The 20,539-nt window shown below is 47.4% G+C and overlaps 2 protein-coding genes across 5 annotated transcripts in view; one reads left to right on the top strand and one right to left on the bottom strand.

Moving 5' to 3' along the window:
- The window catches only part of TBCE (tubulin folding cofactor E), a 712,453-nt gene extending 705,760 nt beyond the window's left edge, over positions 1-6,693 (top strand). For both annotated transcript variants that reach the window (XM_030198136.1, XM_030198134.1), the window contains exons 16-17: positions 6,007-6,098; positions 6,318-6,693. In XM_030198136.1, coding sequence (XP_030053996.1) covers positions 6,007-6,098; positions 6,318-6,410 — 185 coding nt within the window. In that variant the 3' untranslated portion in view covers positions 6,411-6,693. The remainder of the gene's footprint in view (positions 1-6,006; positions 6,099-6,317) is intronic.
- Positions 6,694-7,490: 797 nt separating this feature from the next.
- B3GALNT2 (beta-1,3-N-acetylgalactosaminyltransferase 2) overlaps positions 7,491-20,539 on the bottom strand; it is a 362,190-nt gene continuing 349,141 nt past the window's right edge. For all 3 annotated transcript variants that reach the window (XM_030198137.1, XM_030198139.1, XM_030198138.1), the window contains one exon: positions 7,491-7,916. In XM_030198137.1, coding sequence (XP_030053997.1) covers positions 7,782-7,916 — 135 coding nt within the window. In that variant the 3' untranslated portion in view covers positions 7,491-7,781. The remainder of the gene's footprint in view (positions 7,917-20,539) is intronic.

The raw sequence follows: 20,539 nt of genomic DNA, 5'->3' as shown, positions 1-20,539 counted from the left end.
TTGTCTTGCCAACATTCTTTCCCCGTCCTCATACCCGCCCTGCTGAACGTCAGCTGCACACGTTGGACTGCAAGCAAGCATTGGCCTTCTATCTGGAACTGGCAAAGCCCCACAGACAGTCCGCCCAATTGTTTATTTCTTTTGATCCCAACAGAAGGGGAGTGGCTGTCAGGAAACGCACCATCTCAAATTGGCTAGCAGATTGCATTTCCTTCACTTACGCCCAGGCTGGGCTGACTCTTGAGGGTCATGTCATGGCATAGTGTTAGAGCCGTGGCAGCGTCAGTGTCCCACTTGAAGTCAGCCACTATTGAAGAGATTTGCAAGGCTGTGACGTGGTCATCAGTCCACACATTCACATCTCATTACTGCCTCCAGCAGGATACCCGACGCGACAGTCGGTTCGGGCAGTCGGTGCTACAGAATCTGTTCGGGGTTTAGAATCCAACTCCACCCCCCTAGGCCCATTTTTATTCCGTTTCAGGCTGCACTCTCAGTTAGTTGAATAAGTTTAGGTCAATCTCAGTTATGTCCTCGCCGTTGCGAGGCCCAGTTGACCAATGTTTGTTGTTTTGAGTGAGCCTGGGGGCTAGGGATACCCCACTTGTGAGAACAAGCAGCCTGCTTGTCCTCGGAGAAAGCGAAAGCTACATACCTGTAGAAGGTATTCTCAGAGGACAGCAGGCTGATTGTTCCCACCAACCCGCCCGCCTCCCCTTTGGAGTTGTGTCTTCCCTTGTCTTTGCTATTTACTGGACTGGCGAACACGCTCGCGTTTGGACGGGAAGACGGTCGCACATGTGCACTGTGCATGCGCACGCAAGTGCTAGCAAACGTTGTTGCTAGTGAAGATCTCCGATCGGAGGGGCTGCCGTGGACGTCACCCACTTGTGAGAACAATCAGCCTGCTGTCCTCGGAGAATACCTTCTACAGGTATGTAGCTTTCGCTTTAATGTTATTTTATATTGTAAACCATTCTGATTTACCTTTGTAATAAGCGACGGTCTAGTAAATGAATGAACGATAAACGATTTAGGCCCACTGCCTGCACCAGGATCATCTGTGGTTGAAAATTCTGTCCCTTGTATGCCCATGTGGTCAAGCCTATGACACTGTAGGAAAGAGGATGGGATTTCATGCCAGGTACTACTTACCTGGTTCCCAAGAGAATTATGGGAAATCACTCCCCCAGATCTGAGAGATTTGGATGCCTCAAGGAGGTTAGATTGAGAACAGGAGGTGGGATGAGCTTATCTAGCCTATTATATGGGCTGAAGCCACCACTGGTAGTAGGCGGAGATTGCCACCATTTTCACTCACCCAAAACAATAGCAAATGCTATTGAAAACAATAGCAAAAGATTATTAGAAATAAGGAACTGCCTATGCACCTATGCATGGTCTATCTGTAAAAAGTCAAAAGCTGTTCCAGTTGGATAGTTGGATTTTTCTACACTGATCTGTACAATACAGATGACCAAATTTCAGTGAGGTTATCCTGTTTCTTGATGGGCTCATCTTAACTGTTGTAATCTGCTTTGGGAAGCATGTTGGGAAGTGAAGGAGTGGCCTAGTGGTTAGAGCACCAGTCTTGCAATTCAGAGGTGGCCAGTTCAAATCCCACTGCTGCTCATTGTGATCTTGGGCAAGTCACTTAACCCTCCATTGCCTCAGGTACAAACTTGGATTGTGAGCCCTCCTGGGACAGAAATATCCAGTGTACCTGAATGTAACTCACCTTGAGCTACTACTGAAAAAGGTGTGAGCAAAATCTAAATAAATAAATTAAATGGAATATATAGAAATTAAATGGAAGTAAAATTAAACTCTCCTTTCATTGGGGCACATGGAATCATATCTTCATCTGTTTTGTAGAAGTTTACATTTTAGATACACAAATGGTTTATTCTATTTTGAGCATGTTTCAGGGACAAATGAGTTTATGCCAAAATAAAAATAAATATTTTGTTTCATGCAGATCTCTCATTTGTTGAAACATAGCTAAATGGGCTATAAGCCCCTAATGCAGTCCATTGGTTTTCTGTTTTGTTCTTGTGGTGACAGTGCCAGAACTGAAAATTCTTTCTCTCTATCTGGTCGATAATAAAAAGAGCTCATTGTGAACACTATCCACCCTAAAAGTACATGAGGAATTGTGATATTGAATAAATTAGTATATGGTTTTTGTTCCTAGTCCTGCATCCAAAGATTATATAATCCTTTCAAGAAAGCCAGTTAATTGTTTAACATATTAGTGGAACATAACCACAGAGGCGCATCTCGTATGGTAGCATTTTCGATATGCTAAGGAACAGGTTATTTTGAATTAGTCTTCACTAGACCAAACTTGCTTTCCTTGTGCCACCACCATCCAGCTGGATAGGCAGTGTCTTAAAAGGTGGAGGATAAAGGATGTGGGGTTTTTTTTACATTTATATCCCACATTATCCCAAAATACAGTGAGACAGAATAATAGAATTCAGTTATATCATAGGAGCAAGTAGATGCATATGTCTGAAACATTTAACAAAGTTGAGATTGGCATATATACTCAACTGGGCATGTAAAAGTCTTGTCCTTTAATGATGCCGCATGTTCAGCAATCATAGCCATAAGTATACACAGTTATTCAAATGTTATCACTTGTACACACCAGAACAGGTATCCATACACACATTGCAAAAGTAAACAACAACTTCTACAGAGTACATCCAAAACTTAATTTTTATTTTCTCATTTCCATCTTCCAAAATTCCAGACAGCGTACAGCAAGACCCAAAGCAATCCAAAACAAGTAAAGTCAGAAATAGCACAGTTTATACCTAATTGTTCAACCACCCTTAGGATTCACCTTTGGATTTAAAAAGCAAAACCGTGTTCATGAAAGGGCTGGGTAAATGAATTAAAGTTTAAAGCAAATGCCCGTAATATGTAATACTTGGTAGCAGTAACGAAACCATGATGGAATATTCATATAGCAAGCAGCCTGAGCCAAGAGATTTATTTTCCATTAAGCATAATTAACTTTGTATGAACTTGGCTAATAGTGTGCTGATCTGCCACATTTAGACTAACTCGACAGAACTTCAGCATGAAGGAAGCCCTTCCCTCATTATTTAATACGTCTCTGTGAAATAGTAGTACTAAAAAAGGCAAGTGCATTTTTATAATATAACACTGCAATCCACAAAATAAAAGGAGCAAGTTCCCACATGCCATCATTTTCTTTTGATGTAGGGACAGGGGGAAAAAAAAGATGTTAAATGCTCCTAGGTTTCAACCTAATTAATGTTTTTTTTTTATTGTACTTATAGTAAGTCTGATTGTTAAGCACCTGATTCTCATAACATGATGTTTGTTTTGGTGGCCCTTTACTAGGTGAAATGTAGGCTGTGCTCGAAAACTTATTGCTAAGCTACAAATTCTTCAAAATAGCTCAGCCAGGCTATTATGTTATGCACATAAATTTGATACAGCTACAACCTGGAGAACTGGGTTTATTCCTACTGTGGCTCTTTGTGACTGAGGGCAAGTTGCTTAATCCTCTAGTGCCCCAGGTACAAAATAAGTACCTGTGTACAACATGTAAACCGCTTTGATGGTAACCACAAAAAGGTGGTATATCAAATCCCATCCCCTTTCCCCCTCCCTCTATTGGTTGCCTGTAGAAGACTGTATTCAAATTAAGCTGCTTGGTTTTTCAAATATTTCAGGGTCAAGCTCCTTTTTTCCTTAGCCAGTTAATACTACAGGGGAATAATTTGTTTCCCTGATACAAAAGCAATAAGGTATAAAAGAATATTTGCTCAAAAGTTTGCATGTCAAGCAGCATTGACTTGAAATGCCTTACCAAATGAAATCAGATCTCAAAATGATTATATGAATTTTCTAAAGAAGTTGAAAACTTCTTCAAGAAATTGAGTTAAACATGCTTGTGTGGATTTTGAATTATGATTGTGCATCCTAGATAGGTCTGTCCAACTCTCTTGTAATCTGCATAAGACCTAAATTGGTAATTAGCAAAATATAAGTTTTATTTGTATTGTATTATGGTAGCCCAGAAAAGGTTTCGAAATGAAAAAAAGTTATCAATATGAAAAATTGACTAAAAACTGAATTTCACAGTGCAAAGAAATGATTGATAGGCTCCTCAGGCGTTGTGTCAAAAAAATCAGGTGTACAGGCCTTGGTAAGAGTATAGAGAGGATTTAGTTTTTCTCTTCATTGACTTTTTAGTGTTGAGGTAAAGCAATATATTAACAACAAACCTCAGGACTGCACCACTTGTTCCTTATGAGTAGAATCCACCTTTTAGTTTATAGTATGTTCGTGTCCATTTCTCAAAAGACTTAAATGTTCTAGTTTTGTCTTAATGTTGAGTTCTAACCTAAATCCAGCACTTCTACCTGAGAGTGTATAAACCTCCTAAGAAACCACATGAAGATGTAATAATAGTTTGAAATAAGCCTGAAATCTGTTTCAAGTGGACCCTACCAAAGTAATGCCAGTAACCAAGCTGAATAGAGCATTCAAGATGATTCTTTATCTCTTCCTCTTAATGTTGCCCATCTTCTAAAAACCAAACTCTGTCATGACAGTGAGGCCAGACTAGCATAGGAGCCAGCTCTGAGGGTGCCGGTGGGTGCGGAATATTCCTAAAATCGAGCAAGCACCTTTGTTGTAATCAGGGAGGGTTAATTTGTATTGTGCTTGGCACCGCTAATTATTTTGAAATGTTGGCACATATAGAAACATGACGGCAGATAAAGGCCATATGACCCATCCAGTCTGCCCGTCCTCTGTAACCCGTAATTCTTCCTGTTCCTAAGCGATCCCACATGCTTATCCCATGCCTTTTTAAATTCTGAAACAGTCCTCGACTCCACCATCTTCACCGGGAGGCCATTCCACGCCTCCACCACCCTTTCTGTAAAATAATACTTCCTTAGGTTACTCCTAAGCCTATTCCCTCTTATCTTTGCCCCCTCATTCCAGAGCTCTCCTTCATTTGAAAAAGGCTCTCTTCCTGTACATAAATGCCCTTGAGATATTTAAACGTCTCTATGCAGAACAGTAACATGAAGTGCCAGAGTCCAGCACTGTAACTTGGACACTTTCCCATAGATTGCTGCCAATAGTGAAAATTTTTTTCTTCCTTTTGAACAAAAAAAAACAACAACAACAACAAAATCAAAAGGTCTATTTGATCTTTTATTATAATATAGAAAGATGACAATTTCATTTCTTATTGGTTGCATAAAGACGAGCACAGCATTTTAAAAAAGTCTTAAATTACAAAAATAGTTTTAACGATGTATCACACTGTAGTGCTGGTTCAACTTAAGGGAGCACTGAAAAATAGTTTTATTGAAGCTTTGTTTGGAATAGGATCCTAGAATTTGTTTGCATTTTTGCATGTGTGCATAGGATTATGATGCAAGAAGGTTAATTTGTTGGCTTGCAGTGTACATCAAATAAATACAGTATGTACAATGGCTAGAAGTAATTCATATTAAAATACGGGCAACGATTTACATGACAAAATCCCAACCTCTTTGGGCCCTTTTAGACTTTATAACCTCTTTGTGCAGTGGACTACAAAAAAAAATCTGAAATGAGTCCATAATGTAGCTACATAGAAAGGAACTCTCTAAGCATCACATCTGAAAAGTATGAAGGCCATATGACGAGAGCAGCCCATTCCTGATAAATGCCCCAAAGGTAAAAACAAATGATTTCTTTGTGTCTTAAAATATAATTTTAAAATACTTTTTGAGTGTATGCAGCTATGTTGCACAGTACTTTGCTGGTTAGACACATCAATATCAGGGGTCTGGCACGCAATTACTTCTACAACATCTTGGTGTAAAGGTCAGAAAGGGAGGAAGGTGAACTTTATTGCAGAAAAAAATGTAAAATATGTGAAGGATGTAAGCTGCTTATTGGCATGTGATTATTAAGCCTCTGTGATGTATGTATATATCAGCTGGGCTTTTAATTTCACAGATAGTATGACAGTACAAAAGGTGAAAGGATTACTTCATCGTTTACTCAAAGTCCCTGGTTCCAACCTCAGATTGTCTTATAAAAGTGCAAAGGTAAGTTATGGAAACATCCAGCTAATCCACTACCTTACCCAAAGGAGGGTTTAAATGTTAAATACTCCACATTCAATACTTATCATGAATCCCTTAAAAGGAAAAATCAGTGTACTACTTTTATGATGATCTATTAAAAAAAAAAAGTCACCTATGTGAGTTTAAACCAACCTTATTCTCATCATCTTTTGTCAGTGTCTTAATTTTCTTTTGTCTTAGATGGAAAGCAAAGAGATCGAACTTCAAAATGATTTAAAATCCTTGGCATTTTACTCTATAGAAAATGGAGACTGCATACTGGCACGATGGTAATAATGGCTTGATTAATAACAGACTGAACAACCACCACCTCCTTAGAAAAGAAGCAGCAAGTTTAAGAACAAGTGTGAAGATAATCCATGAGGGGGAATAGATTTGTGCAGCATACTGTGGAAGAATATGGTTTTATAAAATATTTGGTTTGCAAACAGAATATTTTGGAATCATGTTTTTTTTTCCCAGTAAAATATTCTGTATTTTGCAAAGTAATGTTATGTTCAGTGATATGAGGCCAGAATGATTAATTACAGCCAATCAGATCCACACACAGTCTAGTTTTTAGGGTACCTGTGATGGATAGGCATGTAATGGACAGAATTTACAAAATTATGGTTACATTTCCCTGTTGATCCTGGAGAATACTTACTGTATAGATTTCTTTTTATTTACATTTAAAATATAAAAAGGAATTGTTACACAAGTTTTCCAAAATCGAGATAGGATGGGTAGGCTGGCTGCATTCTAGCTCTGATTGTGGTTTGGCAGAGCTTATCCTGTTTTACATTTTTGTTTTGATTTTCAAATTGCTTGCAAAACAAGTCCCCTATCACAATTCAAATATTTTCATCCAACTGATTTGCCAGCCCAGAATAGTTCATATTTAAGATTTTGCACATTTATATGTAGGCTTTTAGAATAGTCTGGGGTTAGGGGTGAGTGATGACCAGGAAAAGCTTTCATGAACTTGATTTTTGGTAGCAGCTGGCAGGCAGAATCAAAAAAGGGAAACATTTGAATAGGGTTAGCCATCCCTAAAACTGGATACTCGCTGCATGAAAATGATTGGTAATTTTTTTTATGAATAGAGTCAGCCATCCCTAAAACATACAATCCCTTTTGCTTTACCGCACTTTGGATACTTGCTGCATGAAAATGATTGGCAATTTTTTTTATGTAAACGGTGATATGTACCTGAGGTTTAAAAAAAAAATGAAGTTCCAATATATCTAACAGAAATGCTAGAATTAAAATTTTATTTAAAAAATAAATTTGCTAAGCTGTACTGTGTTTTTCTTCATTGCATGTGTTTTTAATCATTTAAAAATTACGAAGTTATTCTTTCCTTGCACCATGGTGGGACTTTGACTTAGGGCCCTGTTTACTAAGCCTCACTAGCATTTTTAGTGTACGCAACACTAGCGTTTAGTGCGCACTAAAAATGCTAGCACACAGGGCCCTTAGATTATACTAGTATAGTTTCAGTCTATTGATTTTAGACATCAAAGAAGAAAGGAAGAATTTCCACTGGAATTTCTGTGGTAAGTACATAGGCATTGGCAATGGCAATGAATTACTCTAGAGCAGTGTCTTGATGGAGAGAGTTACAGTGCAGCTGGCTTATGTATCTAATTGGAAAGTCTTTGGTCATCTTTCTTCACATGCACAAGGAGTCCCATATTGCTCTCTTTTTTCCCAAAGCTTTGTTAGTTCTTCTGGAGAGTACTGAGGGGAAGACAGCATACCAGTTTCACACTGCTTCTCACATAACCAGAGATTGTCCTGTTAAAAAACAAACAAACAATAGTGCAAGCAGTCACTGAAATATAACGCAGCCTGTCATTCACTCACTACAAGAGCCTAGCACACTTTGTCAAACATATATTTGGTACATCATCTCCAGTATCACTTCAAAATTGTAGCATGCTAGAGGCCCCACCTGGAGTATTGTGTTCAGTTTTGGAGGCCATACCTTGCTAAGGATTTTTAAAAAATTGAAGCAATGCAAAGAAAAGCTACGAGAATGGTATGGGATTTGCGTTCCAAGATGTATGAGGAGAGACTTGCTGACCTGAACATGTATACCCTGGAGGAAAGAAGGGTGATATGATACAGACGTTCAAATATTTGAAAGGTATTAATCCGCAAACAAATCTTTTCCGGAGATGGGAAGGTGGTAGAACGAGAGGACATGAAATGAGATTGAAGGGGGGCAGACTCAAAAAAGATGTCAGGAAGTATTTTTTCACAGAGAGCGTGGTGGATGCTTGGAATGCCCTCCCGCGGGAGGTGGAGAGGAAAACGGTAACGGAATTCAAACATGCGTGGGATATACATAAAGGAATCCTGTGCAGAAGGAATGGATCCTCAGAAGCTTAGCCGAAATTGGGTGGCGGAGCCGGTGGGGGGAAGAGGGGTTGGTGGTTGGGAGGCGAAGATAGTGGTGGGCAGACTTATACGGTCTGTGCCAGATCGGGTGGTTGGAGGCGGGACTGGTGGTTAGGAGGCGGGGAATAGTGCTGGGCAGACTTATACGATCTGTGCCAGAGCCGGTGGTGGGAGGCGGGGCTGGTGGTTGGGAGTTGGGGATAGTGCTGGGCAGACTTATACGGTCTGTGCCCTGAAAAAGATAGGTACAAATCAAGGTAAGGTATACACATATGAGTTTATCTTGTTGGGCAGACTGGATGGACCGTGCAGGTCTTTTTCTGCCGTCATCTACTATGTTACTATGTAAACACTAGAAACTTTGAACATGCTCAAACAATTCTAATTCATGCAACACTAGTTCCAATCAAGCCAAAGGCTAAGGGGGGGGGGGGGGGGGGGGGGAGTTATTGAGCTGTGTTAGGGTTTTAATTCACGTTATTTAGAAACATAGTAGATGATGGCAGATAAAGACCTATATGGTCCATCCAGTCTGCTCAATAAGATAAAATCATTGCATATGGTATGAAATGATACATCATATGTATACCTGATCTTGATTTATCCTTGCCTTTTTTTTTTTTTTAAGGACATAGACTGTAGAAGTCTGCCCAACACTGGCCGTGTTCTAAAATTTCTGAAGTTGTCAAAACCCCTTAATGTGACATACAGGCTCTAATGCAGCTTGACTAGTTTTACCACGCCAAGATTTAGGTCGCTGCAGCTTATTACTATGTAAAATCCATCAACACATGGTGTGCCTTGGGTACACAGTGCACGTTACATTATAATCTCAAAATCATGGTAAATAACTCCTGCCAAAAGCTGGTCCCCCCCCCCCCCCCCTTTCAATGAGAGTTTCAGGTCCTGTTTGATGGTGATCCGGGTAGTACTGGTAGGGGTGCCATTTTGGAGGCAGGACCAACTGGCCCATCAACTGCTGGACCAGCACTTAAAGGTTCTGAGGCTCTCACTGAAAAGAGTGGGGGGGGGGGCAGTCTTCATCAGGGATGAAGGGGGGGGGGCTTAACAGCAGCTCTTCAGCCCTTTTAAAATCAGGCCACAGCTTTGAGGTGGCTCTCAAGCAGGGTTGTTCTGAGATACTGCAGGTTGCTGAATCCTGTGATAAAACTCACAGTGCTGTAAACTCACCCCCCCCCCCCCCAAAAAAAAAAAAAGTTGTTACTGGTGCAGAAATTTTAAACATGTTTCTCTAGGATTCAGTTACTGCATCAGCACTAGAGAACCAGGTACTTCACTTCAAGTTATACTATTCAGGAGCTGAGTTCAGCTGCTAGTGGAGTCAACATTTGCCATTAGTTTCTTGGGGGTTCTTGTTGTTAGCTGATGGAAAGGACAAGCTCTGCCCAACCCAGCTGCCAAAGTAGAAGGAAACTAGAGCCTTTATCTATAGCGCTGCTGGTCCCCTGGTCACTGCCTCTTCAGTGTCTAGAACATGCTTGTCCAGTCTGTAGACCAGAATGGGGCCCAACAACTTCATTTTCCTGGCCTGCAGAAGCGCAGTGAAGTCCTCTGTGGGGATCCCTGCTTCTTCACCTCGACTGGTTGAACTGTGAACTTCAGCTACGCAGCGCCGGAAGTTGAGGCTGTACCAAGTCACTTGAGACTGTGAGACCAACTTCATTTTATGGTGCAGTACTGCTGTTATTCATGGTTAGACCAGTTGCAGCAGGGAAGCAGGAATCCCTCAGAGGAGTTCACAGAGTTTCTACGGCCCACTGGCAGAAAGGAAGCAGAGATCCCCGCAGAGGGCGTCACCTACTCTCTGCAAAGATCCTGTCAGAGGAATTGTTGAAGCAGGTGAAGGCAGGGATGGCGGTACATATAAGAAAGAGAAAATAGGTGAACACTGGGGGGACCCTGAGAGAGAGAGTATCAGTGTGATACTGGGAAAAGGACAAAGGAGGAGACAGAATTGTTTAAAATGTACATACCCAAGTACAGGCAAAAAAAAAAAAGGGGGGGCTGGGGATGGTCAGAGGAAATAAAGACAGCATGGAGTTTACTTTTGAAACTGCTAGTTAGGGTATGATACATACCTGTAGCAGTTGTTCTCCGAGGACAGCAGGCTGATTGTTCTCACGACTGGGTTGACGTCCGCGGCAGCCCCCACCAACCGGAAAAAGCTTCGCGGGACGGTCGGCACGCAGGGCACGCCCACCGCGCATGCGCGGCCGTCTTCCCGCCCGTGCGCGACCGCTCCCGCCAGTTGAATGACAAGCAATAAAGTATGAAACACAACTCCAAAGGGGAGGAGGGAGGGAAGGTGAGAACAATCAGCCTGCTGTCCTCGGAGAACAACTGCTACAGGTATGTATCATACCCTTTCTCCGAGGACAAGCAGGCTGCTTGTTCTCACGACTGGGGTATCCCTAGCTCTCAGGCTCACTCAAAACAATAACCCAGGTCAATTGAACCTCGCAACGGCGAGGGTACAACAGAAATTGACCTACGAAGAACAACTAACTGAGAGTGCAGCCTGACCAGAATAAATTCGGGTCCTGGAGGGTGGAGTTGGATTTACACCCCAAACAGATTCTGCAGCACCGACTGCCCGAACCGACTGTCGCGTCGGGTATCCTGCTGGAGGCAGTAATGAGATGTGAATGTGTGGACAGATGACCACGTCGCAGCCTTGCAAATCTCTTCAATAGTGGCTGACTTCAAGTGGGCCACTGACGCTGCCATGGCTCTGACACTATGAGCCGTGACATGACCCTCAAGAGTCAGCCCAGCCTGGGCGTAAGTGAAGGAAATGCAATCTGCTAGCCAATTAGAGATGGTGCGTTTCCCGACAGCGACCCCTAGCCTGTTAGGGTCGAAAGAAATAAACAATTGGGCGGACTGTCTGTGGGGCTGTGTCCGCTCCAAGTAGAAGGCCAATGCTCTCTTGCAGTCCAATGTGTGCAACTGACGTTCAGCAGGGCGGGTATGCGGCCTGGGGAAGAATGTTGGCAAGACAATTGACTGGTTAAGATGGAACTCCGACACCACCTTCGGCAGGAACTTTGGGTGAGTGCGGAGCACTACTCTGTTGTGATGAAATTTGGTATATGGAGCATGAGCTACTAGGGCTTGAAGCTCACTGACCCTACGAGCTGAAGTAACTGCCACCAGGAAAATGACCTTCCAGGTCAAGTACTTCAGATGGCAGGTATTCAGTGGCTCAAAAGGAGGTTTCATCAGCTGGGTGAGGACGACGTTGAGATCCCATGACACAGTAGGAGGCTTGATAGGGGGCTTTGACAAAAGCAAGCCTCTCATGAATCGAACGACTAAAGGCTCTCCAGAGATGGCTTTACCTTCCACACGATAATGGTAAGCACTAATCGCACTAAGGTGATTCCTTACTGAGTTGGTCTTGAGGCCAGACTCTGATAAGTGCAGAAGGTATTCAAGCAGGTTCTGTGCAGGGCAAGAACGAGGTTCTAGGGCCATGCTCTCACACCACACGACAAACCTCCTCCACTTGAAAAAGTAACTCTTTTTAGTGGAATCCTTCCTAGAGGCAAGCAAGACCCGGGAGACACCCTCAGACAGACCCAACGCAGTGAAGTCTACGCCCTCAACATCCAGGCCGTGAGAGCCAGAGACTGAAGGTTGGGGTGCAGCAACGCTCCGTCGTTCTGCGAAATGAGAGTCGGAAAACACTCCAATCTCCACGGTTCTTCGGAGGACAACTCCAGAAGAAGAGGGAACCAGATCTGACGGGGCCAAAAGGGCGCTATCAGAATCATGGTGCCGCGGTCTTGCTTGAGCTTCAGTAAGGTCTTCCCCACCAAAGGTATGGGAGGATAAGCATACAGGAGGCCGGTCCCCCAATGGAGGAGAAAGGCATCCGACGCTAGCCTGCCGTGTGCCTGAAGTCTGGAACAGAACAGAGGCAGCTTGTGGTTGGTCTGAGAGGCGAAAAGGTCCACCGAGGGGGTGCCCCACGCTCGGAAGATCTTGCGTACCACTCTGGCATGGAGCGACCACTCGTGCGGTTGCATGACTCTGCTCAGTCTGTCGGCCAGACTGTTGTTTACGCCTGCCAGGTATGTGGCTTGGAGGAGCATGCCGAACCGACACGCCCAACGCCACATCCCGACGGCCTCCTGGCACAGGGGGCGAGATCCGGTGCCCCCCTGCTTGTTGACGTAATACATTGCAACCTGATTGTCTGTCCGAATTTGGATAATTTGACAGGACAGCCGATCTCTGAAAGCCTTCAGTGCGTTCCAGATCGCTCGGAGCTCCAGGAGGTTGATCTGCAGATCCTTTTCCTGGAGGGACCACAGACCCTGAGTGTGGAGCCCATCGACATGGGCTCCCCACCCCAGGCGAGATGCATCCGTCGTCAGCACTTTCGTGGGCTGCGGAACTTGGAATGGACGTCCCAGGGTCAAATTGGTCCGGATGGTCCACCAGAGCAGTGAAGTGCGACAACTGGTGGAGAGGCGGATGACATCTTCTAGATTCCCGGTGGCTTGGAACCACTGGGAAGCTAGGGTCCATTGAGCAGATCTCATGTGAAGACGAGCCATGGGAGTCACATGAACTGTGGAGGCCATATGACCCAGAAGTCTCAACATCTGCCGAGCTGTGATCTGCTGAGACGCTCTGGTCTGCGAAGCCAGGGCCAAGAGATTGGTGGCCCTCGCTTCGGGAAGGTAGGCCTGAGCCGTCTGGGAATTCAGCAGCGCTCCTATGAATTCCAGAGACTGAGTTGGCTGGAGATGGGACTTTGGGTAATTTATCACAAACCCCAGCAGCTCCAGAAGTTGAATAGTGCACTGCATGGACCGGAGGGCTCGTGCCTCCGAGGTGTTCTTGACCAGCCAATCGTCGAGATATGGGAACACGTGCACTCCCAGCTTGCGTAGGTAGGCCGCTACCACCACGAGGCACTTTGTAAACACTCGTGGGGCAGAGGCGAGCCCAAAGGGCAGCACACAATACTGAAAGTGCCGTGCGCCCAGGCGGAATCTGAGATACTGTCTGTGAGCTGGCAGTATCGGGATGTGAGTGTATGCGTCCTTTAAATCCAGGGAACATAGCCAATCGTTTTTCTGAATCATTGGCAGAAGGGTGCCCAAGGAAAGCATCCTGAACTTTTCTTTGACCAGGAATTTGTTCAGGCCTCTCAGGTCTAGGATGGGACGCATCCCCCCTGTTTTCTTTTCCACAAGGAAGTACCTGGAATAGAATCCCTGCCCTTCCTGCCCGGGTGGTACGGGCTCGACCGCATTGGCGCTGAGAAGGGCGGAGAGTTCCTCTGCAAGTACCTGCTTGTGATGGGAGCTGAAAGACTGAGCTCCTGGAGGACAATTTGGAGGCAGGGAGGCCAAATTCAGGGCGTATCCGCACCGCACTATTTGGAGAACCCACTGGTCGGAGGTTATGAGAGGCCACCTTTGGTGAAAAAATTTTAACCTCCCTCCGACCGGCAGATCGTCCGGTACGGACACTTGTAGGGCGGCTATGTTCCCGTGGATCCAGTCAAAAGCCCGTCCCCGGCTTTTGCTGTGGAGGCGCAGGGGGCTGCTTAGGCGCACGCTGTTGACGAGAACGAGCGCGCTGGGGCTGTCCCTGTGCCTGACGAGGCCTTCGGGCCGGCTGGTTGTACCTACGCTTTGCAAAAGAATAGGGTGCAGCCTGCCGTGCCCGGGAAAAACGCCCACCCGTGGGGGCGGGTGCTGAAGGCGCCCGGTGGGAGAGCTTGTCGAGAGCGGTTTCCCGCTGATGCAGTTGGTCCACCATCTGCTCGACCTTCTCACCGAAAATGTTATCCCCCCGGCAAGGGACGTCGGCCAGTCTCTGCTGGGTGCGGTTGTCCAGGTCAGAGGCACGCAGCCATGAGAGCCTGCGCATCACTATACCTTGGGCCGCAGCACGAGATGCCACGTCACAGGTGTCAAAAATCCCCCTGGACAGGAACTTTCTGCACGCCTTCAGCTGCCTGACCACCTCCTGATAAGGCCTGGACTGCTCCGGCGGGAGCTTATCGACCAGGTCCGCCAGCTGTTGCACATTGGTCCGCATGTGGATGCTCATATAGAGCAGGTACGATTGGATGCGGGTCACGAGCATGGAGGACTGGTAGGCCTTCCTCCCAAATGAGTCCAGAGTGCGAGACTCCCGCCCCGGGGGCGCCGAGGCGGTATCCCTCGAACTCCGTGCCCTCTTGAGAGCAGAATCCACGACCGCTGAGTCATGGGGCAACTGGGGCCGCATGAGCTCTGGGTCAGAGTGGATCCTGTACTGGGACTCTGCTTTCTTGGGAATGGTGGGATTAGTTAATGGTCGCACCCAGTTCCGGAGCAGCGTCTCCTTCAGGACATTGTGCAGCGGTACCGTGGAGGACTCTCTAGGTGGTGATGGATAGTCGAGGACCTCGAGCATCTCGGCCCTCGGCTCTTCCACAGAGACCACGGGAAAGGGAATGCTTATAGACATATCCCGCACAAAGGAGGCAAAGGAGAGACTCTCAGGAGGTGAGAGCTTCCTCTCCGGTGACGGCGTGGGGTCCGAGGGAAGGCCCGTAGACTCCTCTGAGGAGAAATATCTCGGGTCCTCCTCTTCCCCCCACGAGTCCTCATCCTCGGTATCGGACATTAGCTCATGTAGCTGAGTCCGGTACCGGGCCCGGCTCGACGTCGAGGCACCGAGGCCTCGGTGTCGTCGAGCGGTGGACTCCCGCGCCGGCGGGGACGGAGCTCCCTCCATCGACGTCGACGGGGACTCCACCTGCGTGGCTGTCGAGACCGGCACCGCAAGCGGCGGCGGTGTCGACTGCCCCGGCGCCGGGCTAGAGCTCGCCGGCGCCACAGTCATCGGCGCCGAGGGCGCAAGCACCCCCGGCGCCGGCACAGCCTGGCGCATCAGCCCTTCCAGGAGCCCCGGAAGGATGGCTCTGAGGCACTCGTCCAGGCCCGCTGCCGAGAAAGGCGGTGGGGCCGGCAAGGGTGTCGGTGCCAGAAGCTGCTGGGGGCCAGGAGACGGCACCGAGGTGCCGGAACCCCGACGCGTCGGTACCTCCACCACCGACGGAGATCTCTCCTCTCTGTGATGACGCTTCGGCGTCGACACCTCCTCAGGCACCGAGGGCTCCCGGTGACGGCGCTTCTTGTCCTTCTTCCGGTGCACGTCACCGGTGCCGGAGGGCATGGAGGAGGAGGAGGTCGATCCCCCTCGGTCTCGAGGTACCGGGTCCGACAGGGTTCGGTCCCGTGGCTCACGAGTTGAGGGAGTGACCGGGGCCGACTGCCCACGCGGTCTCTCTACCCCACTCTCGCCGGCGGACCGGCGGGCCGACGGGACCTGTTCTCCTGGGGTCGCTGCCATCGGTGCCGATGTCTCGGGCATCGATACCGGTACCGAAGAACCGGCCTTCGATACCGATGCCGTCGAGGTCGACGTCGAGGGGCCGGCGCAAGTTCCAAAAAGACGGTCCCGCAGAACTTGCCTCGCAACCTGAGTCCGTTTCCGGAGACCGAGACACAAAGCACACGACTTGAGATTGTGCTCCGGCCCGAGGCACTGGAGGCACCAAGCGTGGGTGTCGGTCTGCGAGATCGGCCGGCCGCAGCGACCACACTTTTTAAATCCACTCGGGACCTTCGAGGACATCGACGGAAAAATCGCGTCGGCGAAGTCAAAGTCGGCAATGGTGGCTAAAATCACACCACGAAAATTGAAACCGACCGAGCGGCCACTAGGCCGCAACGAGGCGTCCCCGCTAGAAAGCGAGGGAAAAAGGAGGAGCGCGTGCTCCACACGCGCAAAATTCTTTTTTTTTTTTTTTTTTTTTGGATAACAAACGAAACTGAAAGAAGAAGAGGCCAAAAGGGCCAAGAGCGACGACCCGCGTAAACGCGGTCGAAAATTCCGGCGGCTGAAACGAGAGAGTTGCAAAAACACGACTCTCTCAGTCGCGGGAAAAAAGTAACTGGCGGGAGCGGTCGCGCACGGGCGGGAAGACGGCCGCGCATGCGCGGTGGGCGTGCCCTGCGTGCCGACCGTCCCGCGAAGCTTTTTCCGGTTGGTGGGGGCTGCCGCGGACGTCAACCCAGTCGTGAGAACAAGCAGCCTGCTTGTCCTCGGAGAATAATCATTACTGAGCTAGTAGGAAACACATAGGTGCCCTGTAAGGCAGGCTAAGCATCCACAGCCCCAACTACAACCTTCTTGGCCTGCAGACACGCTGCCTCTCCTCCCTCCTGTTGTGCCTCCCCCAGGTCCACACTAACAAACCACCAAGCAAGACCATGCCTTGCTGCAGCCCTCGCTGCTTCCTGTGCTGATCCTGGAAGTTTATATCTGAGGAGGCAGAACCAGCACAGGAAGCACTAGTGGAATACAGAGAGACACTGTTCCATGCCCCCCTCCTTGGTTGTTTATTAGCGTGGACCCAAGGGAGGTGCAATGGGAGGGAGAAAAAATGTGCTGCATAATGGGGGATGGGAGGGGAGAGAGAGAAATGGGGCAACAGTGGATGAATGCAAAGGAAAAGAAACGGCAAGACTGGATGGGAAAAGAGAAACCGAACAGGGCAATGCTCAAGTAGGGGAGAGCGAGAACAATAATGAATAGGATGTGGGGGGAGAGACAGCAGAGAGGGGAAATACTGCATAGGTGGAGAGGCAATGCTGGATGAGGGGGAGAGAGATGGGGTAATGCTGAAAGTTGGGCAGTGCTGCATGATGGGGGGAAGACAGGCCATTGCCTGGGGGGGAGAGGAGGAGAGACAGGAGATAATGGATGGGGAGATGAAGAGGAGGGAGAGGCAGGGGCAATGCAGGATGTGGGGAGAGAGAAAGAAATAGAATGGTGCAGGGGGAGAGGAGGGAGGAAGAGAGAGAGATGGGGCAGTGCTGCATGCCAGGGCCAACACAATGGCCAGACTGCAAAGGTAGAAAAAAAGAAGTGTATTTTTAATTTAGGATGAAGAAATGTGGTATTAATCTTCTTTAAAAATTTAATAAATATAAATTTTAAAAAATGGAAAATATAGGACTAAATAAATGTTTTTACTAACTTTCGGAGGCCAAAACCATATTCTTCAGGTCTGGGCAGTATAGTGTTATAGTACCCTTGTCCTGACTTAAGGAAGGAGGCTTTGGCCTCCGAAAACAAGTTAAAAATGTAATAACATTAGTCCAATTAAAAGCTTACACCTTATTTTCCAGACAGTGAATGCATGTGCACATGTGTGCTTTGGCCCTCCGAGTGTTACAAAATGTAAAATGTAGCCCCTGGTCTATAACAAGGGCATCAAACAGCGAAGATGACAAAAAGAATGAAACAAACAGAATTTATTAAAACATCCAATGACTCGACCTGAGCTGTGTTTCGGCCACTAGGGCCTGCTTCAGGAGTGTAAAAATGAAAGACGGTAATATCAGTAAAAAAATCAATGAATAATAAAATAATCACTGAGAGACCACGTGAGGACATGAGCTGAGCAGCAGCGTTTTGCTGGAGCTCCGAGACTCCCGCCCGAAATTGGTCTTAACGCACAGTAATTTAAAGGGAAATTCTGACTCAGACCCGACAATTGAGATTGCCTCAGTATATGGACAAATACCTGCGGAAATCGACTGGCGCGATGGCACAGCGATCCGTGAAAAAAGAGAAAGCTAAGGCGAACGAACCAGACAAACAGCCCGGAGGGTTCTCAGAGGCGCAGCTCATGCAACTCACCATGGCGTTAACAAAAGCATGGGACTCAAAGTGGGCAGAGATGGAACAGAGGCTAGAGGTCCTGGCCAAGCAGATGGACAGCGTAGGGACGAGAGTGGGGGACCTCGAGGCACGTGTGTCGGCCCTGGAAGATGAAGGGAGAGGCTACGACCCTGATATCGCCACCTTAACGCAACAACTGAAAGACTGCCATGAGAAACTGGAGGATCTTGAGAATTGTTCCCGAAGGAACAACATTCGGGTGGTGGGACTCTGTGAAAACATTCCGGAGCGTAACTTTTCAACTTGGCTCGAGAACTGGCTGGGTAAAGAACTGGCGATTTCAGACACTACAGGCCCGTTGGTGATAAAGAGGGCACATCGTGTAGGCTGTAAGCCCGAAAGCAAGGCATGCCCGAGGGTGGTAATGGCCAAAATATTTAACTATCGCCACAAAATGGAAATCATGCAAGGCTTCAGAGCGCGCAGAGATACCCTGACTCATGAGGGACATAAAGTGCTAATATTTCAGGATTTCTCGGCCGAGGTACAATCACAGAGGAAGCAGTTCCACCCACTTTGCTCGGCCTTAGCCCAGAAGGGCGTAACGTTCTCGTTGCAATTTCCAGCAACACTGCGAATTTTGATACAGGGACAATGGAAAGCGTTTAAAGCAGTGACGGAAGCAAAGACGGCAGCACTGGAAGTGGGTCTGATAGATGCAATATAAGGAAGGTAAATGCTGTGGACAGGGCAGTTAGAAGTGGACTTGAACATTTCGCAACGGTTAGAGTCATGTAAACCGGCGGGGGTCCCACGTGCTCGAAGGTCTCCGTGCTTCATCTCCTGGAGCTCCGGAAGATGGAGGAAGGGCATATATGGGTTGGGGAAAGGGATGTAAAGGTGGGGTTGAGGGGAAGGAAGGGGGGATGGGAACAAATTAAGGAAGTTAAAGCACAGGGGAAGCAATTGCAGAAGAATGTCGCATTCTCGAGGACCTTGGCATACTGTCAGGCTTCTTCCCCGGGAGCACTGGGTTCGTGAGTCCTTGGGCCACTACCGTGGAGCGGCAGTGGCAGGCAAGATCACCTTCAAGGTAGAACCCCGGACTGGAGTTCTACACAGGAATACCCAGGACTGGAACGCACTGGACGGGTGCGCACTGGAGTGGAGCCTGCTGAACTGGAACACACTGGAGTGGACCCACTGGACTGGAACATACAGGACCGGCACCCGCTGGACAGGAGCACACAGGACCTAGGCTTCACCTACGCTTAGCCACCTTTCCCCGAGGGTTGAACCCTCAGGTTCGGGCAGCCGGCAGGGCTTACAGGAAAAACCGGAACTGGAACTTGCAAGCAGGAACAGCAGGAATCAGGATACAGAAGTGCCCCCAGGCACCTAGGCGAAAGCAAGGCAGACAGGCAGGGAAAAACCAGAAAGCTAAACACGAGAAGACTAGGAGACTGTACACAAGCTAACAGGAAAGCTATGCCCAAGCTAATCGGTCATATACTAGAAACATACACAGAGCAAACTCAGGAGAACTAATAAAGCTGTACACAGGCTAACAAGCAAAGCTGTGCCCAAGCTAACAAGTCAAACATAGAAACTCACACAGAGCAAACAATGTAGCAGTGTACAGAGCACTCTACATACCAGGGCCCTTAGACGAAATGTAAAGGCAAGGGCTGCAGTCTCCAAGTGATTAATAAGCCCTTCAACACCAGAGGCACAGCTGCAGCAATCTCCTTGCCTCCAAACAGAGGCTTGACACACAGAGAAGTCAGCCCACAGGAAGGAATAGCAGGAGCCATCTTGGATACTGGCATAGAGGAATCGGCAGCCACACAGGTGAGGTCCAGTAAGGCAATCAGCACACAGAGCCAGAGAGCAACTAAGACAGAGACAGACACAGAGACAAGCAGAAGCCAGCACAGCCACTGACTCCCAGAAACAGGGTAAGAATGAGGGTGGTCACGGCCACAGACGTGACAAAGAAGTTGGACAAATTAGGAATAGCAGAGGGCAGTATGATAAGCACACAATTACTCATGGGCCACAGTAGTCAAATGGAATATAAGGGTTTAAAAAGAAGGGTGGCTGGCCTGCGGGGAGTCGAGACATTGATAAGGAGGTCCAGTAGGTAAATGCCTGTCAGAATAATGACTTGCAATGTGGGGGGGGTGAACTCCCCAATAAAAAGAGTGAAGATTCTGACAGCCTTGAGGAGGCACAAATCTGACATTGCGTGCCTACAAGAGACACATTTGTCAGACACAGAGCACAATAAG

The sequence above is a fragment of the Microcaecilia unicolor genome, chromosome 3 (assembly GCF_901765095.1).
Source record: "Microcaecilia unicolor chromosome 3, aMicUni1.1, whole genome shotgun sequence".
NCBI lineage: Eukaryota > Metazoa > Chordata > Amphibia > Gymnophiona > Siphonopidae > Microcaecilia > Microcaecilia unicolor.
The sequence above is the reverse complement of the archived record's forward strand: the minus strand, read 5'-3'. Positions and strand labels throughout refer to the sequence as shown.